This window comes from Capsicum annuum, chromosome 3 (genome assembly GCF_002878395.1).
Source record: "Capsicum annuum cultivar UCD-10X-F1 chromosome 3, UCD10Xv1.1, whole genome shotgun sequence".
Classification (NCBI taxonomy): Eukaryota; Viridiplantae; Streptophyta; class Magnoliopsida; order Solanales; family Solanaceae; genus Capsicum; species Capsicum annuum.
The window spans coordinates 248372097-248388760 of NC_061113.1; the positions used below are offsets into that span (position 1 = coordinate 248372097).

At 36.5% G+C, this 16664-nt stretch overlaps 1 protein-coding gene across 1 annotated transcript; it reads left to right on the forward strand.

Moving 5' to 3' along the window:
- The first annotated feature begins 1474 nt into the window (after positions 1 to 1474).
- Positions 1475 to 10778, forward strand: LOC107862446 (pyridoxine/pyridoxamine 5'-phosphate oxidase 1, chloroplastic). Its single transcript, XM_016708036.2, has 15 exons — positions 1475 to 1655; positions 1796 to 1954; positions 2241 to 2279; positions 3034 to 3201; positions 3305 to 3410; positions 6323 to 6489; positions 6590 to 6832; positions 7013 to 7101; positions 7836 to 7886; positions 7985 to 8075; positions 8533 to 8637; positions 8752 to 8822; positions 9646 to 9741; positions 10292 to 10485; positions 10611 to 10778. Exons 1-14 carry the CDS (start codon positions 1509 to 1511, stop codon positions 10356 to 10358), a joined length of 1599 nt encoding a protein of 532 aa, XP_016563522.1. The 5' UTR covers positions 1475 to 1508; the 3' UTR covers positions 10359 to 10485; positions 10611 to 10778.
- Positions 10779 to 16664: the final 5886 nt, after the last annotated feature.

The window sequence follows — 16664 nt, forward strand, 5'->3', positions numbered from 1 at the left end:
GTTCCCTCCTTGGCTAAGCAATCTGCAACTATGTTTTGCTCCCTAAAACAGTGGGTTATTGGTGGATGATCCACCCTTTTGAGTACACACTTGCAAGCATCCAAAATTGGGTTATACCGCATGTTTCCCACATTCAGCATATGAATAATTTCAGTAGAGTCAACATTGATTTCAATGGGAAAAAGATTTTCGGACTCAACCAGTTTAAGTCCTTCAAGAAGAGCTAAAAGCTCCATTTGGTTGTTGGTTGCGTGAGGGAAGCTTTTGAAAAAGCCAATAACCGAGTCCCCCTTGTGGTTTCTAATGCAACCCCAATACCTCTAATTACTGGGTTGCCAAGGCACACCCCATCAGTGTTCAGTTTATATGTTGCATTCATAGGAGGTTGCCAATGAGCTTTGATGCAGATATCGTGGTGAGGGTGGGAGGAGGGAGGGGAGAGAGAAGTAAAAAGATTAGTACTACAGGTGAGTGTTGTTCACGTCACAATAATTGTTATTTCTTACAGTACCTCTTTTTATATTTTTTTTTCTTTGACAAATTTTTATAGATCACAATTGAGTCAAAGTAAAGGTTCGTAATTATAAAAATTGTGAACAGTAGGGATAGAGGTTTATGCATGATGACTAGATGGTAAATAGTTTAAGAAAAAGGGTCAAATTTGCTTCTCCGTTGTCTAAAATATTTAAAGTTATTCCTTATTATGCTACTCGAGATAAAAATGCTCTCCTATATCTATAGGACCAAAATAACAGCCATTGAAGTGTCACTAATTCACCATATAAATAAGGAAAAAGGCAAAAGATGTCTCTATATTTTTAACAGACATTAAGTGTCACTAATTCACGATATAAATAAGGAAAAAGGCAAAGATACCTGTATATTTTTATTTATCTAAGTTGTCCTTTGATATACTATTTGGCTGAAAATATCGTGTCATTAGCAAAATTATCAAAAGGTATAATATTTTTTGACAGAGAACTAAAGAGGTCGTTTGATAGAGTGTATTAAAAAAATAATGTTTGTATTAATTTTATGTATTATTAATATCTTGTTTGATACATTTTTCTTATCGTATTAATATTTGCATAGTTCTACACTATATTTGATATTAGAAGTGTATTGTTAATGCATAGAAATTCATGATATTTGTAATGTAATAAATTTTTTAAAACATGCATTAGCATAGTTAAAATCATAATTGTCTATCAAATTTTTTTTTTCAGTTCTTTCCGTCATATTTATAAAAAGTATTTTTATAACTTTCTTTACAACAAAAAATTATACAATTCATATTATTTTAATATACTAAATTAAGTACTATATAACAAAAATACAAATATAAAATATTATAAAATACGTAATATTTTATATTATCCTCGTACATACTGCCAAATTAAGCTAAGAATATTTTTGATGCATTACAATTGCATCCCCCCTTTAAGTCTGTCCTCTCCAATATTCTTTTTATATTTGAATAAAATTGATGTAGAAGCATTCTTTATAAAATGCTTGCATTGTTGCGCAAGGCCAATAAAATGCCATGTCGCCTTCTCGCTCCATTATTACTTCCTTCTTCTTCAGCTGCTCTTTCCATCACTAATTTCAACGCCACTCACTCTCTCACCGCTTCACATAATCACCTTCATCTTCCCGTAAATTCTCTCTCTCTCTCTCTTTTTTTTTTTTATGTATTTTTGTTAATGTGTGATCTTGATTTGGCTACGTGTACAACTCTCAGCTATTGAATTACTTGCTTGCTTGCTAATTTAATTAATCTTGTGTCAATGATAAGAGGTTGTTGGGTTCACGACCGAAGATTGGATTTTGGGGTTCGTTGAGAGGAATGGCAACGAAAATGCCAGAGAACATTTCATATCTAAACCAGAAAGAAGCTGCTGAAGTTGATGAGATACTTATGGGACCTCTTGGTTTCAGTGTTGATCAACTTATGGTTAGTTTCTTCATTTTCAAATTTTCCTTCATTTCTTTTAGCGGTAACTGTAATACTCCCGTTCCAAAATAATTGTCATGTTTAGCTGACTAATTTTTCAAGATAAATTAGATTAGATTAATTAGATATTTTAAAATTAAAAGTTTGATATTCAAAAATTAGAATTTTTATCATATTAATAGGATAGATTTTGATAAGTATTTTCGAATGGAAAGATTATCCTTGGACTTTCATTAGGGATGGATAGTTTCTAGTATGCTGGGTGATTTTGTGGTTTTGACTGCAGGAACTGGCTGGTTTGAGTGTTGCTGCTGCAATTGCAGAGGTGAGTTGTTGGAACTGCTTTGCAATTTTTCTACAAAAATTCCTTTTATGATGTTCTTAATTTCTATTTATTTCAAGGGATTTATCATTTGAAGGAAGTAGAATACTCCAGAGTTTTTTTATTTTTATTTTTTGGAATTGAATTTGAATAAAGAATTAATAGAAGGAAGGAATCACTGAAATCTTATTTTGTCTTCACCGGAAACTTGAGTAAGGAGTAGACCTTTTTAATTTGGGATTTTCTAGAGTTTGAAAACAAGAACTCCTTTCCTTATTTGGTGTACCTCTTTGAGCCGAATGGAAGGAAACTTTCGTGTCCGGTTTGAAGAGGGAGATCCTATAGAATTCTATCCCTATTTATCTTTTGCTACAACTAAAAAACCAACTTTCTTACTATTATGATGTTTATTCAAATATGAAAAGAAATGCAAGATGCATTCTGATTCATAGACTTGAGTTTGTTTGAGTTGTATTGGATAGAGTATTTTGGTTATGTTAGATCTTGTCGCAATGTAACACTGAAATTGTGTAGCATCTGCCTAATTGGCATGTCGTGTTTTAGTATTTTCAAAATTTTGTTTTTCCCCTGCATATTGGACATTAAAACTTGTCTTCATTGCTCTGTCATTTTAGCAATTTTTGAGTGAATATAGGTTGATAGACAAATAACATCAGGTGTTTGCTTTTTTTCCTTTTGGATCCTTTGGGGATTGTTCGTCAAGGCGCTACACAAGTGATTTTAATTGTTCTGACAGGTCTACAAATCAAGTGAGTACAGTCGCGTTCTTACTATTTGTGGTCCTGGCAATAATGGCGGTGATGGTCTTGTAGCTGCTCGCCATTTATATCACTTTGGCTATAAACCATTCATATGTTACCCTAAGCGTACTGCTAAGCCACTTTATAGTGGCTTGGTAACTCAGGTATCAATTTTTGTTTTAACTTTATGAGTGGCCAATTTATAGTCCATTGTTTTATTAAAAGTTTCATCTATTCAGCTTTTTGATGCATCAACGTTTTTTCTAGCTCGAGTCGCTGTCGATTCCTTTTTTGTCATTGGAAGATTTGCCAAAGGACTTTTCTGACAGCTTTGACATTCTAGTGGATGCAATGTTTGGGTTCTCGTTCCATGGTACATTTTTTCTTTAGATCTTTTCATCATCGAGCTTCAACGTGTAACTAAAATTTAAGAATCTTTTGGTCGGAAGCATTTCATTTATCTTTCTTTCTATTTCTTTTGTTCATGTCATTTACTTTGTTTATGGATAAGTAACTCTTCCTTTACCTTTTATTCCTTTTAGCATGGAAAAGTGTGTGAGCAGCGGGTTGTTTTAGAAAATAAACTGCTGGACTGATTTTATCATTAGCCATGTAATAATACTTTCTTTCGATCCATAAAAAACTAAAATCTTTCTTCCCGATGAGATGAAAACACAGCTGATATTAGAGAAAGAGGATATCTAAACAGTAAAAAAGAAAATGTACACTCTTTACCATAAAAAGCTATAGGGCAATTTCTTGTGTTGGGAGTGAAGTGTTGAGGCAGGATAATTGGTCAAATTTCATTATAGTTTCCTGGTGGAAAAATTATAAATACTTTAATTTGTTTTAAGGTCTGGAAGTCTATAGGATGGTTTGATACCGGGAAACAGATTAGAAAGGAGCGGGTTTTGTCCATGATTAACTGGAAAGGGAAAAATTATAAAAATAATCGTTCTACATTCCTTAGTTTGGATGGTTTTGGCTTGAAACCAAAAATAGATAATAATTGAAGGGGGCAGATTGTTGAGGCAAGATGAGGATGGTTCTTTGGTCAGATTTTCTCTTGGTTTCATGGAAGAAAATGTTATTTCCTCCTACGGGTACAAGAATCTGTATACTAGAAGCAACCACTTCAAGTAGTTCAAGTTTAAGAACAAGAACACAATGAAGTACAAAAAATACCCTCAATCCAAGATCAAAGTGATCTTTATAAGAGATATATTTTATTTTCAGAAATAAAGATGAAGTAGAACTGGCCAAGTCGTCCGAATTCATAGAGTTTCCTTAAGGAAATAATTCCTTAATGGCCAAACAAACCAACTGTTGCGGTATCTCAAACAATTGGAATATCTTCGAACTCACTGAACGTTTTGAGTGATCACACAAAATATTTTTTAAGTCAAGAAGAGTGTTTTTATTCTGAAATTTTTCTTCTCTAAACCCATTGATACCAAACTCCCCAAGAACACAACAACACAAACACCAAAATCAGTCCACTAGTTCAAGAACCATGGACCCTTTTGATGACCTCTCGCGGATTCGCAAGAAGAACCAGAAGGGAAGTGATATCAAGAGTAAAACACACTAAAACAGCAACAACACTTGATGAACAAGATGCAACAACAACAACACACGGTTACAAAACAAGAACACAAACGGATTACACTAGATATAGACAAACGATTACAAGAAAGTAAAGATAGATAGATAGACAAAAGGATGGTATAATATTAACAACCCAAAAGCTTATTCCACTTTTGGACCTTTAATATCACACACAACCTAAACCTATCTCTTACGTGACCTCAAGGGAGACAGAACTCCCAAGTAATCTCCGTTTCTAAGCAAATGATCAACACAAGGATTCCACCTTGTCCAAGGATTCCACCTTGCTAAAGACTCTCAAAGAGGCTACAAAATATATTCTCCAAAAATCCCCAAAAATAACCTAATGAGGTTCTATTTATACCTAGGTTAACTTATTACAAATGAATAAAAAACCCTTGCAAAGGGCGGATAAACAGTGAACGCGGATGAACAGTGAACAGTTTTGGAGCTTGTGGGACTTGTTCTCTACACTTCAAAGCTTGTTCCTTGGATGGGCAGCCCCCGAGCTCGAGTCTTGACGCATTGAACCCCGATCATGATCATACCGTATCACCTGTGAATGAAAGCAGGTTTATATAGCCATAACATGCCTCATCTGAAAAGAGACAATGGTTCACTTTAAAGGTTGCACCTCTTTCTGAAAATTCATATCTGTTCATCAAAGAGTGCATCTTTTCCTGAATAGTCATCTCATTTCATGAAACAGTGTGTTACTTCGTTGAAGGATTGCATCCTTCTGAAGCATGCATCAGTTCACTTGAAACAGTGCAACTGAAGCATCAGTTCTGTTTGAAACATTGCAACTGTTACTGCATGCATATTATATAAATGCAGAAAATTTTTCTTGCGTTTTTCATTTGGTATGTTCAGATCTCAAATAAATTTTGTCCAAAAAGATAGATCTCATCGATCGATCCAAATCCGAAGCCGAGCGAGCGACGACGACGACGGCGCGAGACATCTCTTATTTCTTGCCTCACTTACCATGTGGAGTAAGTGTTCTTGATTATAAACACTTCCAAGTTCTCTTCTTCCACCAATGTGGGAGAAAAAGTAAACTTTCTAATTTGGGAGTACACTTTCCATTTTAGTGTCTCCTTCCCTCCACTATTTTACTCTCCATTTTTCCATTCACACTTCTTTCATATACTATGAACCCAACAGAAAAATCCACTATGTTTTAGTTTTTTGTAAGGACTAGATGTGTATAGAATTGTCTGATACCCGAAATAGATCAGAAAGGGGAGAGTTTTTTCGTCCACAATTAACACGAAAGGTAATCTTTTTCATAAAATATCCTTCTAAATCCCTCATATGGATAGCTTGAAACCAAAAAATGATGAAAATGAAGAGAAAGTGAGGTTCTTCTTTAGGACTGTTTATCATTGGATTTTAGATTGAATCACAGAGGAGAAGTTCTGGGTAAGAGAAGGGAAAATTGGAAGTGGTAACAACCAAGTACCTCTCCAAAGGTTTCTTCCTAATAATTTATGGAAACAATCTTGAAATTCCTGGAGTCTGTTTTATAAAAGTTCCTCAAAAAGAATTCCTAGATTAAGAAAAGGAATTTTTGTCTTTTTTATAGAAGAGATGAAATAAAACATGTTCTGGTACTGAAGTCTGTGCTCCTCAATCTTTCTTTAGGTTTTGTAATATGTCTGGTAACTTGTCCAGGTAGCCCAAGGCCACCTTTTGACGATATAATTCAGAGATTGGTGGCACTAAAGATTAATGGCGATACACATCAGAAATCACCTGCCATCATCTCTATAGATATTCCATCTGGATGGCATGTGGAAGAAGGAGATCTAAGTGGTGAAGGTATTAAACCTGACATGCTGGTATGTATCTGTTTTTTATTTGTATTTAATATCTGCAATGCCTTACTGTTTTGACTTCCCTTTGTTGGGCTACCTAACAAGTAAAATTTCTCGAATATAGGTTTCTCTAACTGCCCCAAAATTGTGTGCCAAAAGGTTTTCTGGTTCGCACCACTTTTTAGGTGGCAGATTTGTTCCACATTCCATAAGAAACAAATTTAATCTCCAATTACCAGCATATCCTGGCACTTCCATGTGTGTCAGAATTGGAAAGCCCCCAAAAATTGACATATCATCTCTGAGGGAGAACTATATTTCTCCTGCGCTGCTTGAGGAGGAGGTTGCCGCTGACCCCTTTGATCAGGTATGAGTTGATGTAAAGCAGAGTGGATTATGACTGAACCTTTTTTTTTGTAATATCATTAGGAGATAGTTGGTCATATTCCTGGTGTATTCTAACCCATGTTTCTAGAATTTTCACTGTGATTTTATGTACCTAATTCCCCTATTATTTTATAACTAGATCAGCCTTGTCTGTGTGCAGTTCCAAAAGTGGTTTGATGATGCAATGTCGGCAGGCCTGAAGGAACCAAATGCCATGGCCTTGTCAACTACTGGCAAAGATGGCAAGCCGTGAGTGTCTCACGTGGCTTTTGCTAAAAATAGTTCATTTTATTTTAACTTTTACCCACCTTCTGTAATAGTATGCAACTCTTAACACTTTACCTTCTTTTACTCTTTAAGACTTTACCCCTTTTTTCCTGATAACCGTGGTGTCTGGGCCAGCTTTAGCTTTTCTTGCCTCCCCTCTTGCATTAGCTAAGCACCAAGAAATTGTGATGAGAGCTGTATCTTCTAGGGAACTTTCACATGACAGATTTGGTTCACACAAATCTGAAACTGGTAACAGTTTGATATGAGAATTAGCGTGATGTTTTAAGGATAATTGTTGTCTGTCTCTCTCTTTTTTGAAAAGGGATGGCTCTACTTACTTGTCCTTCCAATGCCCTTTGCTTGCCAAGAAAATAGCATGTTGTCCATTTGCATTGAATGTCAAGTGACTCTGATTTTCTCATTTCCTAAAATATAAAATGAACTTTGTGATACTTGTAACCATAATAAAACGCTAGATCACTGGGATTTTTGATAAGATTATTGGCTCATCTGAATTTTTGGTTTCAACAAGAACATACCCAGTGTCCGAATCTCTAGTTACAACAACAACACACCCAGTGTCTAAATCTCTGGTTAGCATCTCAAATATCTTATATGTTGGTTCTCGTTCTTGTTTTAAGTTCTTAGATAAGTGTTTTTATCTCTTATTTGGACCATACACTTATGGCATTTTATGACTTTTTATACTGAAGTTCATCAAGGATTGTATTGCTGAAAGGGGTTGACAAAGATGGTTTTGTCTGGTTAGTTCTGCTCATCCTTATGGCAGTGCATTCTAAATGTCATTCAGAAGATACCAGTTTGTTTTTCATTCTTATTATATCTAGTCTTCCCTGTGCAGGTACACCAATTATGAAGGCAGAAAGGGTCAACAATTAGCTGAAAATCCTCATGCGGCACTCCTCTTTTACTGGGATGATTTGAATCGCCAGGTATAGCCTGACTTAAGCTATCTATAATAGAAATCTGTCAGTTTTCTTGTTCTTATCCTTCAATGAGAAAGATTTAAGCAGTCTTTTAGGAGTCTATCAATGCCCTGTTTTCTATTGCTAGCATAGACTAAAATTCAAGTGTTTGCATCTCTCAGCATTTTGGTTGAACATGGAAAATGTACTATTTATTCATACTTCGCTAGACTTTCTTAGTTGCCTGCCAGATTAAAGGGATGTATTTTAATGTTTGTAAGTGTTTATATCAAGCACTCATTTGATGTTGTGTTTTATGAATAAAAGTTACCTATTACAAGAAACTCAAAGCCACAAGTGCAAGCTACATTGGTTGTTGAATAGTATGCCATGGTTGTATCTCCTGCTGCCGATGAATTACTGTTATTGATTATAAAAAGTTTTTTTCTTTGAATGAATCTTAAAACAACAGTATGGTCTCTAGGTAAGAATTGAAGGACCTGTGCAAAAAGTTTCTGATGAGGAGTCTGAGCAATATTTTCACAGCCGTCCTCGAGGAAGTCAGATTGGTGCTATAGTTAGCTCGCAGGTCCTCCAGTTCTCATAATATAATTCTTGAATTGTTTCCTTAACCCTGTTGTTCTATAATTTTCTTTTATTTTCCCATATAATTTGCTTACATTTGTCTCTTGCTTTTCCTTAGAGCACAATTATTCCGGGAAGGCAAGTTCTCCTTGACGAATACAAACGATTGGAGGCAAAATACTCTGACGGGTTAGTATCTAGTTTAACTAATCAACTGCCTTGGAATGCCAAAGCCAAATGCTATGATGTTTCTGTATCTGCACCATTGAAAACATTGTTCTCCTGTTCTCATACTTCTGATCAAATTTATCTCCTGTAATCTTTTACCCTACTTCAGGAAATATGTCATATATATTAAATTTCCTCCCCCAATTCACAATCCCTTTAAAAGGAAATTTGAGCTACTCAAACTTGAGCTCTACTGTACATGTTGCTATCTGACTCCAGTTGGAAAATTATGTTAAATAAATTTATTAAATAATGAAATTCCGATCAAATAAATTAAGTGAAAAGTGAGAGAAACTCAAACTTAACTCATAGTTAATATTCAAGCTAGTTGTTACTCCCAAGTTTTACCATTTTATATTTCTTAGTAGTCCCCCCCACCCCCCACCCCCCCACCCCAACCACCACCACCACACACACACACCCCGTGCCTAATAAAGCTCGGACTTGCCTTTTGCTGAGGTGTGACTTCATATATTTAAACTTAGCCCTCTCAGGTTCAATTTAGGATCAGCTTCAGAAATGGTGCTTAATGAGCTCAGTTAAATTGTTCAGTTCCTATTTTAGCATATTTGCTATTATGTATTTCTGTGTTTTCATGTTCGTGTATTATTAAAACCAACTAATGATGTCTCCTACAATCTGATTTTTTTCTTAAAAATTAAAAATAAATTGTCTCCTATAACCGTTTTAGTAATTTGTCATTTCTCTTCCCCCACTTCATGCACGTAAATTTCACTCCCATATCCTTGTAAAGACTTGAGAACTTGTTTTGTCTCATCTGCAGAAGTGTGATTCCCAAACCAAAGCATTGGGGAGGCTACCGGCTTAAACCTGAAAAGTTTGAATTTTGGCAAGGACAGAAATCTCGCTTACATGACAGGTATTGACTACAGGGTGTCTCATCTGAAGACTTCCATATTATATGCTAGGAATAAAGTGTCAGCAGAGAAGAAACATGAAGCGTTAGCAGATTTCTTTTGTTATTTGCAAGAGAAATGTTAGGGATGCAGTTTTCTAGGTAGCTCATCATTTAGATGAGGAATTTGATATAAAACTATAAGAATGGAGTGGAAAAAGAGACAGGAATATTTAGCTATACACAAACAATTTAGACAATGAGTGGATAACATTGAATAGATTTGGGAGAATTTAATTATCCATGACCTAGGGAACTTCAAGACTTCATATAATGCTCCATGGTGAACAATTTTCCAACTTATCACCTGACATAGGCAAACGGTTTATTGAAACTCTCATACGTGAGGTGTGTGAATACTGTCCTAAGTTTTAAAACTGCAAGTATCCAAGACTGTTTTCATATTTGAACTGCACTTTGATGAGATATCCACATTAACTTTCTGGCTCTTTAGATTTTGAAGTTGCTCTTCTTTCACATAGTTTATGGCTGAATTTGGTGTGCGCTATCGCAGGTTGCGTTATATCCCGGAAACAGTTGATGGAACGACAGTGTGGAGGATTGAGCGATTGGCTCCATGACTACTTGTGTTGAGAGCATCCTCATTATGAAGATGCCAATTTGTTATGCTTCCTTCCATTAGCCATTCCTTTCCCTTTCTCCTCTCTCCGCCTATTTGATCATGTGCGTGTATACTGCGGAGTCGAGGTAATTTTCTTGGCACCAATAGAATATGTTACCAGTTTTTATCAGATTACTGATTAATTGTGTATAATAGAGATTTTCATGTGATTACATCATAAGTAACACGATATCATTAATCCTTTTTGCAGTCAGTCGGAGGACTTATTGCATGACTTGAAGCCGTCATATTTGTTTCTAGTTACGTTACTCCTTTGAGATTTTGTATGATAAAAAGCTAGAGAACGAGCCTGTAAAATTATGAGATTTTGTATGAGATTGGTTAAGGTTTTTATTATTGAACTCATTTAATTTTTAAATTATGGGTTCATAGTTTAAATCACATGTGTCAAATATGGAAACTTCTTGATTCTCAAGTAACACTAATTGGCCAAGCAAGTGAAACTATATAAAGGGCTATGGGCAAAGTTTTTCTTGAAAAGAATTTGAGAAAAGTTCGCTTAAACATCAAATCAAGAGAGAAAAAAATGTCTATTGCTAGTATTCGATATCACTCGGAGAAGGAATCACATCAAAAGCTTGCGGGAATGGAACTTGGAGAGGCCAAACTAGTGCTATTCCCATCAAGAATCATAAGGGCGGATCCGTCGTGGGCTATTGAGGAAATTATATATACACTAGTAAAGGAAATAAAACTAGTGGCAGTGCTACTACTAATTGGCTGATGAGAGAGTACTTCGTGGGGGATGATTTCTTCAAGGTAAACAACATTTCCAAGCAAGATTGTGCACTATGCCGAATCAAGAAGCACATAAGAGGGAAAAAGGATGATGATGATGATGCGGTCAATATGGAGGAAGACGATGCTATGGAAACAATCCAGGGTATGTTGCTTGGACCTGATGCTGCAGTGTGTTACACAAATGTAGGAGTTATAGAGGATAACTCGAGATTTGTAGGCTGATTCAGGAACAGGGTTCGAGATTTCAGCTCAAGATGATGAATTTAGAAGAAGAGAGAAGAGAATAGAATAGAGAGAATTTTAGAAGAGAAACTGATATTTTTTATTATGATCCTTCATTTTACATGTTCTCTATATATCAATGAAAATGGAATACCTAAGAATACATTTGTAACCAACTTTTAATAGAATTGAGAATGATAGTAAACTGTCTAACTAATTGGCAGTTATAACTGTTTTCCAGAACTAGTTGCTGATCTAGACTAAACTTCTTTTAATCTCCATTATGTGAAGTCGTTCAATCATTATTTCGTGTATCAACACTCCCCCCAACAAGAGATCCTTGTCCATAAGGATTAAAAAAAGGAAATCTAGTCAAGAACGCATTGTAGACCTCCCAAGTAGCCTCATCAGCGGATAGGCCTTGCCACTTAACCAAGACCTTAGCAACAACCTTATTACCCTTCTTCACCATCCTTCTTTGCAAAATACTCTCCGGAGAGGGGCAGTGAGGATGAGAAATATCCAAGGCAGGGGGATAAGAGATAGTAGCAGATAGCTCATAACACTTCTTCAATAATGACACATGCACAGTAGGGTGAATCTTGACATCAGCCGAAAACAAAAGAGTATATGCTACTGGCCCAACCTTCTTGATGAGCTGGAAAGGACCATAGTACCTAACAAACAATTTGTGATGATACTTAGTAGACACAGTTTGTTATCTGTAAGGTTGAGTTTTAAAGTACACCTAATCACCAACGTCAAAGGATCTGTCACTCCTATGTACGTCAGCCTGATGCTTCATTCTCAGTTGATCCCTAGTCAAATGGTGCTTGAGAAGTTGTAAAATCAATTGTCTATGGAGAAGAGAATTATCAACTTCAGCCGAAGCTGATTCACCCGGAAGGTAAGGCAAGTGCAAAAGGGGAGGTCCGCCATACAATGGTTCATATGACGTCATATAAATAGCGGAATGATAGGATGTATTGTACTAGTATTTAGCCATAGTGAAATAATTTGACCAATTAGAAGCATCTTTACTACATAAACACCTCAAATATGTCTCCAAACATCTGTTCAATACTTTCATTTGGCCATCAGACTGTGGGTGATACGCTGATGATGTGTGTAGAGGTGAATAACTCCTGCCAAAATGTGCTGAGGAAAATAACATCTCTGTCACTAATAATTGCATCGGGAAGAGCATGAATTTTCACTACCATATCCAAAAATACCTGAGCAACAGATGCAACAATATAAGGGTGTTTAAGAGCCATGAAATGAGCATATTTGTTTAACCTGTCAACCACCACCAATATGACTTCATAACCTCTAGAATTGGGAAGTCCAGTGATAAAATCCATACTGATTTGAGACCAAACTACATCAGGTATGACCAGCGGTTGCAATAAACCAGGAGAAGCTGCTAAGTCTGCTTTGTTCTTTTGACACACATCACAAGCATGAATAAACTTCTGAACATCAGATCTGAGCCCTTTCCAGTAGAAAAAAGTCGACAATCTCTTCAAGGTGGCCTCTATGCCTGAGTGAACGTCCTGAGGGGAAGAATGTCACAAGGTGATGATCTGAATTCTCAGCTGATGGTTATTTCCCACCACAAGTCTTCCTTTCCTCCTGAACTGATTATTATACCAAGTATACTGCTTGAGAGTGCTAGGAGAGGTTTGGAGTTGATGAATAAGAGCTTGTGTCTCATGGTCAGCATGTCAACTATCAATTATAGCCTGAAAAAAATCACAAGTAGCAGTGGATAGCACCAATAACATAAGTTCAGCACCTGTCACCCTTGATAAAGCATCAACCACTTTGTTTTCCACCCCTCTTATATTCAATTGTGTAGTCAAATGGTATTATTTTAGTCAACCACAAGAGTTGAGAGTTAGTATGCAACTTTTGTTCCATTAAAAACTATAAAGCTTTCTGATAAGTTCTAATGACAAACTTTTGACCAAGAAGATATTGTGACCATTTGGTAACAACCTACACAATAGTCAATAACTCTCTATCATATACCGATATGGCTACATGTTTAGGGGCAAGAGCTTTGCTAATAAAAGCAATGGTATGGCCCTCTTGTATGACAACATCACCAATACTAGTCCCACTTGAATCAATTTCCACAATAAAGAGTTTAGTAGCATCAGGTAAAGCTAAAACAGGAGCCTGAGTAAGTCTTTCCTTAAGAGTTGCAAATGTAGTAGCTGCTTCATTAGACCATTTAAAATTGTCCCTCTTTAAGAGGTCAGTTAATGGTCTAGCAATTATACTAAATCCCTGGATGAACCTCCTATAATAGCCGGCTAATCCCAAAAATCCTCTTAACTGCTTAAGAGTAGTAGGAACAGGCCAATTCTGCACAGCATTCGCCTTTTGAGGATCAGTAGACTCTCCATGCTCAGTAATAAAATGGCCATGGCCAAGATACTCAATTCTCAACACCCCAAAGAAATATTTACTTTCCTTAGCAAACAACTGGTGCTGCATCATAACTTCAAAAACAACTGTAAGATGCAACTAGTGATCTTCCAAGCTCTTGCTATATACAAGGCTATCATCAAAGAAGACTAAGACAAACTTCCTTAGGAAGGGTTGAAATACAAAATTCATAAGTCCCTAGAAAGTTGCTGGCGCATTTGATAAACCAAAGGGCATAACTAAATATTCAAAATGACCTGAGTGTGTTCTAAAAGTTGTTTTAGGCACATCCTCCTCTGCCATTCTCAGCTGATGGTAACTAGACCCGAGGTCAATATTTATTGTATTAACCCTTCAATGATATCCTTTTTCACAGATGGATATCTATATGGTCTCTTGTTTACAGGTTCAGTACCATGGTGTAACACAATCCTATGATCAAAAACACCTCTAGAAGGTGGTAACTGAGTAGGTTCTGTAAACAAAGATTGAAACTGCCCCAATAGACTTAATAAGCTTGCATCCGTTTCAGGTTGTTCCTTAGTTTCAATGGCATACCATTGCACATCACTATTCATAGAAGGAACTACTTGGATCATTCATAGTTGAGATTGACTACCTGAAAACTTAGCCATTTTTCCAGCTCCTGAGGCTGTGACTTGACTTCCTGCACCTCTATTACAATCTTTCTTCCCTTTTTAGTAGAATTCCATGGTGAGTTTCTTGAAATTCATCTTAATATCCACCAAGGTGAGCAGCCATTGAACCCCTAAAACCACCCCACAAGAACCTAGTGGTAACAACAAAAAATCAACAGAAAACTCAGCTCCTTATAACAACCAAGATATAGTGCACATCTTGTCAACTTGCATGTCATTTCCATTGGCTACTGCAACTTTTTCAGGAAGAACTGATCTGATAGGGCACCCCAATTATTGTACTAACTTAGGGTCAATAAAGTTGTGTGAACTACCAGTATCAATCAAGATGTGTAAAGGCTTTTTAAAGTGATAGCCAGTTACTTTCAAGGTCCTATATCCTAAGGAACCATTTAAAGCATGAATAGAAATTTCTAGTTACTCCATTGTGTTGGTCATCTCCACTTCTTGACTTTCTTTAGGATCTATCATTCCCAAAATCTGGTCATCAACACCCTCATCCTGCTCCTCTATTTCCAGCAAGTACAACTGTTTAATAGTTTTGTATTGATGACCAAAAGTGTACCTCTCATCATAGAAGTAACAAATACCTTTAGATCTTCTGTCATTCATTTCTTCAATACTTAATGATCTCCGGTTAACACTTTTTTGTGGCCCTGCATAACTAGTAGTTGGAGTTGGTAATAGTCCTGGTTTACTCTGCAACCTGTGCTCAGTTGACCTCTTAGATGTGTTGAGACTATGGAATCCACTGGATGGTTTGATGGCCGTAAGATATGCTTCTTGCATTCTTGCACTCTTATACACCTGTGAAAGTGATGTAGGTTGAGTAATATTCACAGTAATGTTCAGGTCAGGTTTCAAACCCCCAATGTAACAACTAATAGCATTTTCTTCAGACAATTTGACCCTAGTCAAATACTTCTCAAATACAGCCTGATATTCTTTCATGCTCCCTACCTGTTTGATCTTTTTTCAGCTCCTCCATAGGGTCATCAAAGTCAGTCCCAAACCTATCCACCATAGCCATTACGTAGTCCATGTAGGCGGTTGTAAATATTGCCTATACCTCATAAAAGATAGATGCAACTGAATAGCTTCTCCCTCAAACTGCAAAGCTGCAATAGAAACCTTATCCTCATTAGCAATATTTTCCATGGAGAAGAATTGTTCAATTTTGAAAAACCAGGATCGTAAATCATCCCCAAAAAATCTCAAATAATCCATTCTCGACCATCTTGATAAATTGGAATTGTGAGTGTTATAGCTTGCAGGTCTTTTATCTTTGCCTTCTTTCTTCTAAATGTCGAGGTCCAGAGGGACCTGTTCTATCCAGAGGAGATTTCTCCCTCCTATTTTCTCCAAATTGCACCAACTGTCCTTTCAATTCCATCACTACTTGATCCACTCTTTTCAAGCTAGTGACCTTGTCACGCCTCAAATCCTATTGGGGCAGACAGGCACCCGTAGCAGTAAAGGCCCGAGAGAACCAATCCATAACAATGTACTTCTCATGCATGTAACTATGACAACCAAAGGTTCTGACAAACAAGATGTTATGCATCAATAAGAATAACTACGTAGGCAAGCACAAAATTATATATACAACATCTGGCCGTTGAGGCCAGCACATCTAAAAGACAAGACACTACCATGTTTAACTTTACATTAGTCTACAAAGCCTCTAAAAGATACATAGACTTAGTTAGGGTCGGGACAAACCCCTTCCTTACTCTTGACTACTAGTTACTGAATAGCTGTGCTCATACTAGTGAGGTGTATTAGCTGAAGCACCTATGCCTGCAGCATGAAATACAGGTTCCCCGTGAGGAACGTCAGTACGAAGATATGTACTGAATGTGTAAGACTGAAGGTAACAACAAATGATACAAAAGCTCAATAGAAATCAGATACAGGTGAATAAGTAGTACTAGTAGACCACCTTTATATATAATTGTGGGATGACGTACATTACATTCTTTTCTTCATTTTTTACCGTTCTTACTTCATAATCTTTGTAAGCCATAAATGCAAATGACCAGCTGATCAGTGGTAAATAGATAAATTGGGATCGGCCCATGCTAGGCTTACGCACCTGAGCTGCCACCCACATAAGAACATTGGGATCGGCCCATGCTAGGCTTATGCCCCTGAGATGCCACCCACATATAAAGGTATCGAGATCG

Bases quoted from the DNA above. Each gene is read 5' to 3' on its own strand.
- LOC107862446 (XM_016708036.2), top strand. From the start codon at position 1,509: ATGCTTGCATTGTTGCGCAAGGCCAATAAAATGCCATGTCGCCTTCTC. The intron at 2,280-3,033 runs GTGAGTTGTTGG...TTGTTCTGACAG, and splicing joins TTGCTGCTGCAATTGCAGAG to GTCTACAAATCAAGTGAGTA. The intron at 8,638-8,751 runs GTCCTCCAGTTC...GCTTTTCCTTAG, and splicing joins GTGCTATAGTTAGCTCGCAG to AGCACAATTATTCCGGGAAG.